Source organism: Cherax quadricarinatus, chromosome 86 (assembly GCF_038502225.1).
Source record: "Cherax quadricarinatus isolate ZL_2023a chromosome 86, ASM3850222v1, whole genome shotgun sequence".
NCBI classification, from domain to species: Eukaryota; Metazoa; Arthropoda; class Malacostraca; order Decapoda; family Parastacidae; genus Cherax; species Cherax quadricarinatus.
Window position 1 is genome coordinate 9,412,625 of NC_091377.1, and position 13,049 is coordinate 9,425,673.

General features: G+C 37.7%; 1 protein-coding gene across 2 annotated transcripts in view; it reads left to right on the plus strand.

Annotated features, from left to right (window-relative positions):
• Nucleotides 1–13,049, plus strand: part of fws (four way stop) — a 50,554-nt gene that overhangs the window by 3,968 nt on the left and 33,537 nt on the right. For both annotated transcript variants that reach the window (XM_070103620.1, XM_070103621.1), the window contains exons 2-7: nt 2,381–2,430; nt 4,550–4,654; nt 6,588–6,712; nt 8,818–9,031; nt 10,040–10,182; nt 12,356–12,509. In XM_070103620.1, the coding sequence (XP_069959721.1) occupies nt 2,394–2,430; nt 4,550–4,654; nt 6,588–6,712; nt 8,818–9,031; nt 10,040–10,182; nt 12,356–12,509 (778 nt within the window). In that variant the 5' untranslated portion in view covers nt 2,381–2,393. The remainder of the gene's footprint in view (nt 1–2,380; nt 2,431–4,549; nt 4,655–6,587; nt 6,713–8,817; nt 9,032–10,039; nt 10,183–12,355; nt 12,510–13,049) is intronic.

A 13,049-nucleotide genomic window follows, 5' to 3' on the forward strand; every position in this document is an offset into this window, starting at 1 on the left:
TAGATAACGTTTTTTGACTCCACATATACCTCAATGCACCACTCACCTTTTTTCCCTCATCAATTCTATGATTAACCTCATCCTTCATAAATCCATCCGCCGACACGTCAACTCCTAAGTATCTGAAAACATTCACTTCTTCCATACTCCTCCTCCCCAATTTGATATCCAATTTTTCTTTATCTAAATCATTTGATACCCTCATCACCTTACTCTTTTCTATGTTCACTTTCAACTTTCTACCTTTACACACATTCTCAAACTCATCCACTAACCTTTGCAATTTTTCTTTAGAATCTCCCATAAGCACAGTATCATCAGCAAAAAGTAACTGTGTCAATTCCCATTTTGAATTTGATTCCCCATAATTTAATCCCACCCCTCTCCCGAACACCCTAGCATTTACTTCTTTTACAACCCCATCTATAAATATATTAAACAACCGTGGTGACATTACACATCCCTGTCTAAGACCTACTTTTACCAGGAAGTATTCTCCCTCTCTTCTGCACACCCTAACCTGAGCCTCACTATCCTCATAAAAGCTCTTTACAGCATTTAGTAACTTACCACCTATTCCATATACTTGCAACATCTGCCACATTGCTCCTCTATCCACTCTATCATATGCCTTTTCTAAATCCATAAATGCAATAAAAACTTCCCTACCTTTATCTAAATACTGTTCACATATATGCTTCAATGTAAACACTTGATCTACACATCCCCTACCCACTCTGAAGCCTCCTTGCTCATCCGCAATTCTACATTCTGTCTTACCTCTAATTCTTTCAATTATAACCCTACCGTATACTTTTCCTGGTATACTCAGTAAACTTATTCCTCTATAATTTTTACAATCTCTTTTGTCCCCTTTCCCTTTATATAAAGGGACTATACATACTCTCCGCCAATCCCTAGGTACCTTCCCCTCTTTCATACATTTATTAAACAAAAGTACCAACCACTCCAACACTATATCCCCCCTGCTTTTAACATTTCTGTCATGATCCCATCAGTTCCAGCTGCTTTACCCCCTTTCATTCTACGTAATGCCTCACGTACCTCCCCCACACTTACATTCTGCTCTTCTTCACTCCTAAAAGATGGTATACCTCCCTGGCCAGTGCATGAAATTACCGCCTCCCTTTCTTCCTTAACATTTAAAAGTTCCTCAAAATATTCTCGCCATCTACCTAATACCTCCCTCTCCCCATCTACTAACTCCCCTACTCTGTTTTTAACTGACAAATCCATACTTTCCCTAGGCTTTCTTAACTTGTTTAACTCACTCCAAAATTTTTTCTTATTTTCATTAAAATTTCTTGACAGTGCCTCTCTCACTCTTTCATCTGCTCTCCTTTTGCACTCTCTCACCACTCTCTTCACCTTTCTTTTACTCTCCATATACTCTGCTCTTCTTATAACACTTCTGCTTTGTAAAAACCTCTCGTAAGCTACCTTTTTTTCTTTTATCACACCCTTTACTTCATCATTCCACCAGTCACTCCTCTTTGTTATTATTAAGTATTATTATTGTTTTTGTTGTTATTATTATTATTATTATTATTGTTTTTATTATTTTTATTATATTTTCTTATACATTTATTCATTTATTTATTCATTCATTTATTTAATTATTATTAATGTAACTTAAAGGCTTAATTAATTATTTCTAATATGTCACATGAAGAAATAGTATCTTGACTGGATAGACAATTTTGGTTATAATAATTATGGGGTGGTAGAAATATACAGGTGTGATGACAATACAATAATGCATGAGCATGAATGCTGATTGGGTCTGGAGAAACAAGTTACACTTGATACAGGCAGGTCTCACTTATACAGCAGGTTAGGTTCCGGGCTACTGCCGTACAGGAGGACCCTGCTTAAATATTAGGTTAGGTTCTGGGCTACTGCTGTACAGGTGGGCCCCGCTTATATGGCAGGTTAGGTTCTGGGCTACTGCTGTACAGGAGGGCCTCACTTATGCAGCAGGTTAGGTTCCGGGCTACTCCTGTACAGGACGGTCCCTCTTATACAGCATGTTAAGTTCCGGGCTGCTACTGTAAAATGAAAATCGCTGTAAAGTGAAACACACATTACTTACCTTGAAATATTTTCATCCTTAGCTTATATTCAGTGGTGAATATATTTATTGTAGGAAGCCTGAATAAAAGTAGAATGGGTATAATTGAAAACTGCTGTAAAGTGAGGTGCTGTAAAGCAAGACCCCCTCCTGTATATGTGTATATTAGCTATTAAGACATTGATTAGACATTGTTAAGGGGAAGGCAGGGGATACCAAGTTAGGATTTTTTCTTTAGTAATTGTGCTTTTCTTATGAGTTCTTTATCTTATAGTTATCTTATTGCAGCTGTGTCACAGCAATGGCAACTACAGTTTTCCAGGAGTTTCAAGAAGACAGTGAGTAGAGTACAACATTTAGTTTCTGTTATTGTACCTAAAAGTTCATTGTTCATTTTGCCTTTGGATCCATTTATTTTTCAAATTTCATATATATACAATAAAGCACAGCAGTTTACAGTTGCTGATAGAATGCAATAAAATCTATGAATTTATTAAAAAATGTTGCTAGTTGATTCTAGTGAAGGATATTTCTGATGGCCAACTCAGAGTCTTGCAAGATAACATTTTTGTTCTGTTTTAAACCATGCTTTTAATGAGAGTGCATTATTAACTTGCTACTGTGTATAAAGCACTGAGGCTGCAGGTTCCTTATATCTTTAGTATATGAGTGTGTTAGACTGTAATATTTATATGTATATATAAATATTGCATATATAAATATATAATGTATATATAAATATAGGTAGTAGGTTGGTAGACAGCAACCACCCAGGGAAGTACTACCGTCCTGCCAGATGACTGTGAAACAAAAACCTGTAACTGTTTTGCATGATGGTAGGATTGCTGGTTTTCTTTTTCTGTCTCATAAACACGCTAGATAACAGGGATATCTTGCTACTCCTACTTACACTTTGGTCACACTTCACAGACACGCACATGCATATATATATATACATACATCTAGGTTTTTCTCCTTATTCTAAATAGCTCTTGTTCTTTTTTATTTCTTCTATTGTCCATGGGGAAGTGGAAAAGAATCTTTCCTCCGTAAGCCATGCGTGTCGTATGAGGCGACTAAAATGCCGGGAGCAATGGGCTAGTAACCCCTTCTCCTGTATACATTTACTAAAAAAGAGAAGAAGAAAAACTTTATAAAACTGGGTTGTTTAAATGTGCGTGGATGTAGTGCGGAAAAGAAGTTGGATGTCCTGGCTCTAAGCGAAACAAAGCTGAAGGGGGTAGGAGAGTTTCAGTGGGGGGAAGGGTTGGAGGGAGGGGGTAAAGGAGGTTTTGTGTGCGAGGGGCTTGGACTTCCAGCAGGCATGCATGAGCGTGTTTGATAGGAGTGAATGGAGACAAATGGTTTTTAATACTTGACGTGCTGTTGGAGTGTGAGCAAAGTAACATTTATGAAGGGATTCAGGGAAACCGGCAGGCCGGACTTGAGTCCTGGAGATGGGAAGTACAGTGCCTGCACTCTGAAGGAGGGGTGTTAATGTTGCAGTTTAAAAACTGTAGTGTAAAGCACCCTTCTGGCAAGACAGTGATGGAGTGAATGATGGTGAAAGTTTTTCTTTTTCGGGCCACCCTGCCTTGGTGGGAATCGGCCAGTGTGATAATAAAAAAAAAATAAATATTGCATTTAAGTTATTAAGTTAGGTAAAAAAAGGGTTGATGGGAACATGCAAAGAAATAATGGGAAATTAAGACTGCAAGACATGACCTATAAAAAGAAGAAAGAATAAAACAAAATGTGTACAGTGATAGGAAGAAAAACATGTTTTTGTGGGGTACCAATATTGTTTTTAATTTATCTAAGTGGTTTACCAGAAATAACTGTAAATATATGGATATGTTTATAGATGATACAAAAGTCTTATGCAAAGTAAGAATTTCAAATGACATATTTTCTACATGAAGACTAGGATAGAATTGAGCTTGGGCTTTGTGAATATTAAATAATAATAATAATAATAATAATAATATAAAACTAGCATAGGTTGAGTAAGTGGAGTGATAAATGATTGATGTTACGTCATTCTGAGAGCAAAAACAGACCTCATGAGCATTATAGGTAGTGGTAGTTTGGAAATAGGGTAGTTGATGAGTGGAACAGTCTGCCTAGTCGGGTTATTGAGGCTAAAACCTTGGGTAGTTTCAAATTTAAGTTGGATAAATGCATGAGTGAGAGAGGTTGGATTTGAGTGGGTCTTGTGCATGGGTGGATAGATTATCAAAGCTTATTGCTTGGGTAGCATTGAAAATTGGGTTGGGCAAATATTCTGCTAGTGGGATGGATTGTGAAGGACCTGCTTAGTATAGGCCAACAGGCCTACTGCAATGTTCCTCATTTTTTATGTTCTATGTTCTTATACAAAATATATGCAAGAATAAATGCAAGATATTGTTTGGCTTTAGAATGCTGTGCTTTAATACGAAGTATTAATTTTTTCAGATACGTATTCACCGTTTTTGGCAGATGACTTTGATGTTCAAAAGCATGCCAGCCAGTTGGTTCAGGGTGTCATTATTGCAGAGCAACTGAATAAACTTACTTTAGGTTTGTATTTTGTTCATGTACAGTAATTATTCACACACAGTGTTATTAAATCCATAACACAACTGTTAGCTCTTACAAAAAGATTTCTGGAGCCAGTATATGTAAAAATACCCTAATTAGATCATACATTGGTTGAATTGTCCATTACAGGAGGGCCCCTTTTGTACAGCTCTTAGGCTTTGACATCGTATGGTAAGTGAAAATTGCTGGTGTGTGGAAAAGAGTGATTTTTAATTATTGAAAAATTCTAAATGCCTGATAACATGTTTATACTATCACATATTAAGTGCTCAATACAGTTAGGCATTAAAAAATAGATACAAAAGTAAAATAAATATACAGTGCCTACAATACTTCCCTTAACCCGTAAACGGTCCAAGCAGATCTACGTTCACATGTGTAGTGCTACAAAAGTAGATCTAAGTTTTTTTTACATATTTTCAAATATAACAAGGAGGGGTGTTAATGTTGCAGTTTAAAAACTGTAGTGTAAAGCACCCTTCTGGCAAGACAGTGATGGAGTGAATGATGGTGAAAGTTTTCCTTTTTCGGGCCACCCTGCCTTGGTGGGAATCGGCCAGTGTGATAATAAAAATAATAATAAAAAATAACAAAAAAAAAAGTAGATCAAAGTTTTTTTGCACATTTTCAAATGTAGAAAAACAAAAAGATCTACTTTTTTTACGTACTTTCAAATGTTGAAAAAACGTATATATACGTTTGGACCGTTTACGGGTTAAAATATAGTACTGGTTGCACTTCCCTTACACAACTGTTGTACAAAAACAGCAGATAAGCAGTAAGGCACCGAACATAATAAACAATGGCTCACTTGAAAACCAACAAAAACGTGGAACACAGAAGAGATGCTCTGTATGCAGAGCCCTCAGGTATGTTACTGACAATTTAAGATTTTTTCACCTTTACCTAGTGTTATACTTCTCTGTATCTACCATCTACATTAGGACATACCAGAGTTGAAAGCCTTTCCTTTCTTACAGTACCTTGTTTCCTAGCACAGTCTCCTCTAGTGGTCAAAGTGTTATTTGCCAAACCTCTTCAGTGCGGGCCATTTTCATCAATATGATGATTCACTACTAGCTATATGTACACTTAAGGTTCACCATTTATCTTTTTATTTTTCTGTTAATATTATGCCTAGCTTTCAGTTTTGAAACACAGACTCTGATGAATGAAGCTACAGAAAGGCAGGAGAGTGATTTTTTGTATAGTTAACATTGGTGTAGCTATTATTATAAGCTTATCCTCTCTTGAATGTTAATGTAAATAACTCAGTTTACTTTATTACTATTGTATCTCCTTTAATCGTAACTGATTTTCATACAGTTGAGTTACTTAGCTGTTTTAACATGTAAGATTATAATCATGATTGATTTCTGCAGTAATTTACTGCTAGGCTTTAAATAAGTTAATGCAAAGACCCCAGTGAAAATAAGTCACTTTGACTTCTTTAGGGTTACTGTGTATGATAATTGTACTTGAGTGAACGTGTACCAAAAAAAAAAAAAAATTGACTTTACAATTAGTGGTCTCCAAGCTAGAAGTCAGTCACTCAGCTTCAAGCTTTTGTTGTATTTCCTGCATCACACTGCTGGGTGAACCATCTGTAAACTGCTTCATCAGGATGTTCACAGTACAGTACAATCACTCCCTGAAGCTCCAGTAGCTTGATCAGTCAGAAATGTACAATAGCAGCTGGCTTTGGGACAATGGTAAATTTTCGTCAATGCTGATACCTATACCAGCAAAATTAGCTGATACCCACTGATACTGACACCATTATTCAAGTTTATGCTGATACCGATAACCATTTCGCGAGTGACTGTGATATTACATAATTTATCTTCTTTAGGCCCACTATAAAAATTAATTACTGGGATATTGTTGACGTGCAATATTCATTGTTTGATAGGAATCAATCGACTGGAGCGTGAGATTGAAAGTCAGGTTGGTAGTCACTACGAGGATCTCCTGTCTCAGGCCACAGGAGTGGAGACTTTGGAAGATGTGCTAAATACTATGCACACCAGAATCCAGGTAAGAACTGAAGTTTTTGTACACCCTGCAGTAGATAATGTGTACCCTGTCATGAATGTACAGTACTTGTTGCACATGTTGCTATGGATGTATGAACAATTTATGCTTTTACACCTATGTTGAGGTGACCTTGTGGGTTTACAGATGAATGTCAAGGCATACAAGTTTTGGCATTACTTCTTATCTACTCTCTTACTATATGTATCTAACTGGGCTTGAGGTTGATGAAAGGCTCTTGATCCAAGGACTTGGAACTACTTTCCTTTTCCATAGATTCAATTTGATTACCTTCCATTCTCCAGAGGCTACATGACCTTCACAGATTTAGCCCTTCTACATGAATAATTTGCTATTCTGTCCCCTCTTCTCCTTTCAAGGAAGGTGACCCTCATGCAGGTGAAGGACTTATGATCAGAAGAATTGGAGCCACCCTCCCTTTTCTTGGATCAAATCTCATTGTCTCCATTTCCCCTCAAAGCACTATATGATCCTTATGAGTCATAATGCCTTCCCCCCCTTTCTCTAAATGTAGAACAAAAAGAAATAAGATTTTGTTTCTTGATCACTTTCTCGCTAACCTAGTGGCTTCCTAACTGACTGATGGCCTGGTTAGTGAAACTAATGAACCTGTACTTGATGGCCACATGAGGAAGAGATGGAGGGAAAGATGATGAAGGCTGAAGAGTGTCTTCACCTGTTCCAGTTGTAAGAAAAATACTTCAGTGTATTGTCCAGTGCTACTTATCTTAGCTAACTCATCCACTCTGCAACTCCATGAATATTAGAAAACACTAGATTTCACTAGCACAGTAAACCCTTCATCACTCATGGCCCTGTTGGAGGAGTATAATGCCTATCTCCATTTGATCACAGGGAGACAAGACGGATGGCAAATATCACCACACGTCATCCATTACAAGGTGTTGTGTGTCGCACTTGGTGATTCCTAACAACAAAATAAATCTGTATATTTCCTCCTTGAAATATGTAAATTCATATCACCCATAACTTGAGTCCTGGTGGTGGAAAATACAGTGCCAGCATTTTCAAGGAGTGAAAATTATACAGTTTGAGGGATTAATTAAATTTGTGATATCCTTGTTAGTTTAATATCTTTATTATGCCCCTCATACTCATCCTGTGGGCGGTAGTCAAAAGATTACAGAGATACATAATGAGTCCAGGGACTGGGCTGCAAAGTTATGATAGCTGAACAAGTTACACTGGAAATGAACTGTTTACATATTTATATCTTGTTACAATTGTAATGAGTTATTTATATATACATCAGGTCTGCATGATGTCTTTGCACTTCTGGAAATATAGTTACTTAATGAATGATCCTAAATATTTGTCTTTTTTGGGTCTCTGTGTTGGCGGGAGTTTACCGGTATGGTTAAATTTTTTTTTTTTTTTCAACAAGTCGCTCGTCTCCCACCGAGGCAGGGTGACCCAAAAAAGAAAGAAAATCCCCAAAAAGAAAATACTTTCATCATCATTCAACACTTTCACCACACTCACACATAATCACTGTTTTTACAGAGGTGCCCAGAATACAACAGTTAGGAAGCATATATGTATAAAGATACACAACATATCCCTCCAAACTGCCAATATCCCAATCCAGGTCATTTAAATCAGTAAACAAGTTTCTTGTATATACTCATATACTTTAGATTTTCTCAGTTCTCCTAAGTAGTTGTTATTTGCTGCTTTCCCAGTCTTTCATTTCTTTCATTCAAGGAAAGTGGTAGAGAGCAACCATCCTCTTACTGCATGTATAACTGTCACCCATCTCTGTGCAAACATTATATCATGCTGAAATAAGGAGGTACAGTGGACCCCCAGTTTACGATATTATTTCATTCCAGAAGTATGTTCAGGTGCCAGTACTGAACGAATTTGTTCCCATAAGGAGTATTGTGAATTAGATTAGTCCATTTCAGACCCCCAAACATACACGTACAAACGCACTTACATAAATACACTTACATAATTGGTCACATTGGGAGCTGATCGAAAAGCGGGGGTCCACTGTACTACCATTTTAACTCGTTGATTTCCCATCTATTGTGTTTAATTAAGTGGTTTATTCTTTATCTTAGACATTGTTAGCTGGAGTAGAGCGGTTAAGAGTGAGGGTGGTGGATCCGTACCAGAGAGTAGAGAGACACACACTGGTTCTTGGCCGACTTCAAGCGACATGTGAACTTCTGAGACGTGTCATCCGTTGTCTGATGTTGTCACAGAGGTTGCAGCAACAGCTATCAAGTGAACCCAGGGATATTACCAAGGCTGCAATTAGCCTCAGTGAACTAGGTTGGAATGTATTAAGTTCTTTTAATAATTAATAATTTCTCTTGCAAATTATTAAACTAAATTCATCATCTATTAACTAGATTAATATTTACTTGGCAAGTTGCTGCATATTATATGGTATTTATTTTGTCAAAATCAACCATAAAAAAGTATTAATTAATCATCTAGTAAAATCATTCTAATTTTCCATATTCCTAATGTTTATATGTATTAGGCTTTTCTTCTTTTGTCAGTTATATATATTAGTTCCATTACTTGGGGCCATTTTTTTGTTTTGGGTGGGGGGAGTAAAGAAATATCAACTTTGAGAATTTACTGTATTGATTGAGGGGTGTCAGAAGTATCTGTCAGTTACTGCCAATCTCACCTATTGTTAATGACAGTGATATTCCAGGCTTGTAAGACAGGGCAATGACAAGATCATCTCCAGAACCTACAACCACTAACAGGGTTCAGTGTGGCTGTTAAGATTGTTAGAAACTGACTGCTTTTATGTTTTTTAGATTCTAGTGATGTTTCAACTTAAATTTGTTTGTTATTGTTAGATTGGTTTTTCCATTACATTTTCTTCTTCTTCTTTCAACAAACCGGCCGTATCCCACTGAGGCGGGGTGGCCCAAAAGGAAAAACAAAAGTTTCTCCATTTACATTTAGTAATATATACAGAAGAGGTTACTAGCCCCTTTCTCCCGACATTTTAGTCGCCTCTTACGACACGCATGGCTTACGGAGGAAGAATTCTGTTCCACTTCCCCATGGAGGTAAGAGGAAATAAACATGTATGTGTAGTGTGACCTAAGTGTAAGTAGAAGTAGCAAGATGTACCTGAAATCTTGCATGTGTATGAGACAGAATAAAAAGATGCCAGCAATCCTACCATCGTGTAAAACAATTACAAGCTTCCATTACATTTATAGACATATTTATGGGTAAGAGTGGATAGGTGTGAGTAGGAACTGCCTAAAGTGTTCAGTAGCCCTTCTGCAGTTCTCCTTTCTTATGTTGCAGATCACTTGGGTCGAGATGTGGATCTGACAGGACTGGAAGTGCTAGAGCGGGATCAGAGGCTGGTGCGACAAGCACGCTCAGATGTTGAAAAACAAGCAGTTGTCATGATGGACCGGGGTATGGAGCTTCAAAATCAGACACAGGTCAGCTACTTCTGGCTTCTGGTTCCTTCAAGAATGGGGAGGGATTTCTATGCTGCTAGTAAAGGGATTTTGATCCAAAGACTTAGAACTATCCTCCCCTTGGATCAAGCCTGATTGCTTCCCATTTCCCAGGTGCTACATAGCCCTTTAAGGTTGAGCATTGTCCATAAACATGTTCAGTTACTTAACCCTTAAACGGTCCAAACGTATATATACGTTCACGCGCGTAGCACCCCAAACGTATATATACGTTTTCTTTGTCATTCATTCAACATTGCCACAATAAGCCTGAGTCACCTAGACATGAGAGAATGGGTGTGTGCACTCACTGTGTTCCATATTAAAATAATTGGGGATGCCTAGGTACCATATGCTCTTTTTTCCTTTTAAAAGAAAAGATTTTTTTTTCCTCAAAAAATTTGGGGCGCTGCGCGAGTGAACATATATATACGTTTGGACTGTTTAAGGGTTAAAGTAACTTTTTTTTAGTAATATCTCAGGTTTGTTTGTGTAGATTTACAGTTACTTAAAGTAACTTTTTTAGTAATATCTCAGGTTTGTTTGTGTACATTTATAGTCTAAGAATTACTGTCCTGTTTCAGGTTTCTAAGAGCTGGTATCCTACCTAAGATCATTTACAGTAAAGAATTGTTTTCTTAACTCATGTTATTTAAAAGCTTCAAGCTGTTATCCTATCTCAGCTCATTTACAGACTAAGAGGTATTATCCTACCTCAGCTCCTTTACAGGCTAAGTGCTGTTATCCTGCCTCAGCTCATTCACAAGCTAAATCCTGGTATCCTGTTTCAGCTCATTTCAAAGCCCAGCCCTATCTAAAGTATACTATTGCCTCCAGGATTCTTCTGCATGCAGATACAGTACAGTATTAAATAAATGTTCCACATGGGACATACATCACTAGGCATGACTACATACAGTTGGGATTCAACTAGGGTGGGTAAATTTAATTAATGGGTCAATGATTGTGTAGCCTTACTTTTTTTTTCTGGGGGAAATATGGCTCCTGAACATTTGGTTGATGGACACTTTGCTGATGGACATTTCACCAAAGGACATTTTACCGAACAGACACTTCACTGACAAACATTTCACTGAATGGACATGTGGCTGAACTGGCATTCATCACCTTAAGTTAGCCTAGCCTAGCCTAACCTAACCCACTCCAACCTAGCCCAAACCAAACCAAACCAAACCAAACCAACCCAACCCAACCCAACCCAACCCAACCCAACCCAACCCAACCCAACCCAACCCAGCCCAACCCAGCCCAGCCCAGCCCAGCCCAGCCCAGCCCAGCCCAGCCCAGCCCAGCCCAGCCCAGCCCAGCCCAGCCCAGCCCAGCCCAGCCCAGCCCAGCCCAACCCAACCCAACCCAACTCAACTCAACTCAACCCATTCTAACCTAAAGTAACCTAATTATCCATTTGGTGTATTGTCCATTCGGCCAAAGTGTTGTCGGTGCAATGTCCGTTCGACCAATTGTCCTATGGCCAAATAAATGTCTGTTGGCCAAGTGTCCGTTGGTCATCTGTTCAGTCATGGGAAATACATCACTGTTACTCCTGTTTAAAGAACAGTACACTGTCAAGCAAGAATTTTGTTTTACCATTTTTTTTAACACAGCCACCTCCCACTGAGGCAGGGTGACCTGTAAAAGAAGAAACAAAAGTTTTTCTTCTTTTTATATTTAGTAATTTTAATCACTTCTTACAACACCTTGGCTTATGGAGAAAGGATTCTTCTCCACTTCCCCATGGAGTGTAATAATAATAATAATAATATCTGGAATATCCTGGAAATGGGAAGTACAATACCTGCACTTTAAAGGAGGGGTTTGGGATATTGGCAGTTTGGAGGGATATGTTGTGTATCTTTATACGTATATGCTTCTAAACTGTTGTATTCTGAGCACCTCTGCAAAAACAGTGATAATGTGTGAGTGTGGTGAAAGTGTTGGATGATGATGAAAGTATTTTCTTTTTGGGGATTTTCTTTCTTTTTTGGGTCACCCTGCCTCAGTGGGAGACGACCGACTTGTTGAAAAAAAAAAAAATCTGAAATATTATATATGGTAACACTCTTTGTGAAAGCTGTGTGTCAGTATCTTTTTAAAACTTTGTCATTCTATTTTGCATTTAATATTTTTCCTTCAGGTTGGAACTGCTCTACAAGTCTTCCATAATTTAGGGATCCTGGTACCAAGTGTAGAAAAAGTGTTGGATACCCTGATTACTAGACTTAACAAGACTGTTTCACAAACCTTAGATGTGAATTCTCTCCTGCAGGTTTGCCAGGATACTAGAAAAAGTAAGTTTTCCAATGAAAAGCAAACATGTTGCAGAACACACTTTTTTATGAGACAGTGTTTTGTTCTGTAGAACTTTAACAACCTTTAACTTAATTTAATTTTTTTTTTTCAACAAATGGGCCATATCCCACTGGGGCAGGGTCACCTAAAAAAGTAAAATGAAAGTTTCTCTTTTTAAATTTAGTAACATATACAGGAGAAGGAGTTACTAGCCTCTTGCTACCAGCATTTTAGTCGCCTCTTATGACATGCATGGCTGCGGAGGAAAAATTCTGTTTCACTTCCCCATGGAGTAATTGAAATGTTGTCCCATTAAAATATAGTTTTGCAACATACCTCTTTTCTTCATTATTTTCTGCAGTATGGTATTTAAATTCAAATATTTTGTGTACAGTAGGTCCCTGATTTACAGTAATCTGCACTTACAGTATGAACACATGCCCTTCTGAACAGCAGGACTATTTGTGGCTGTGGAAATATTGTATCACTTTCACTGAAAATTTTGTGCCTTATGTAGAATAGCATTATGATGAGTGAAG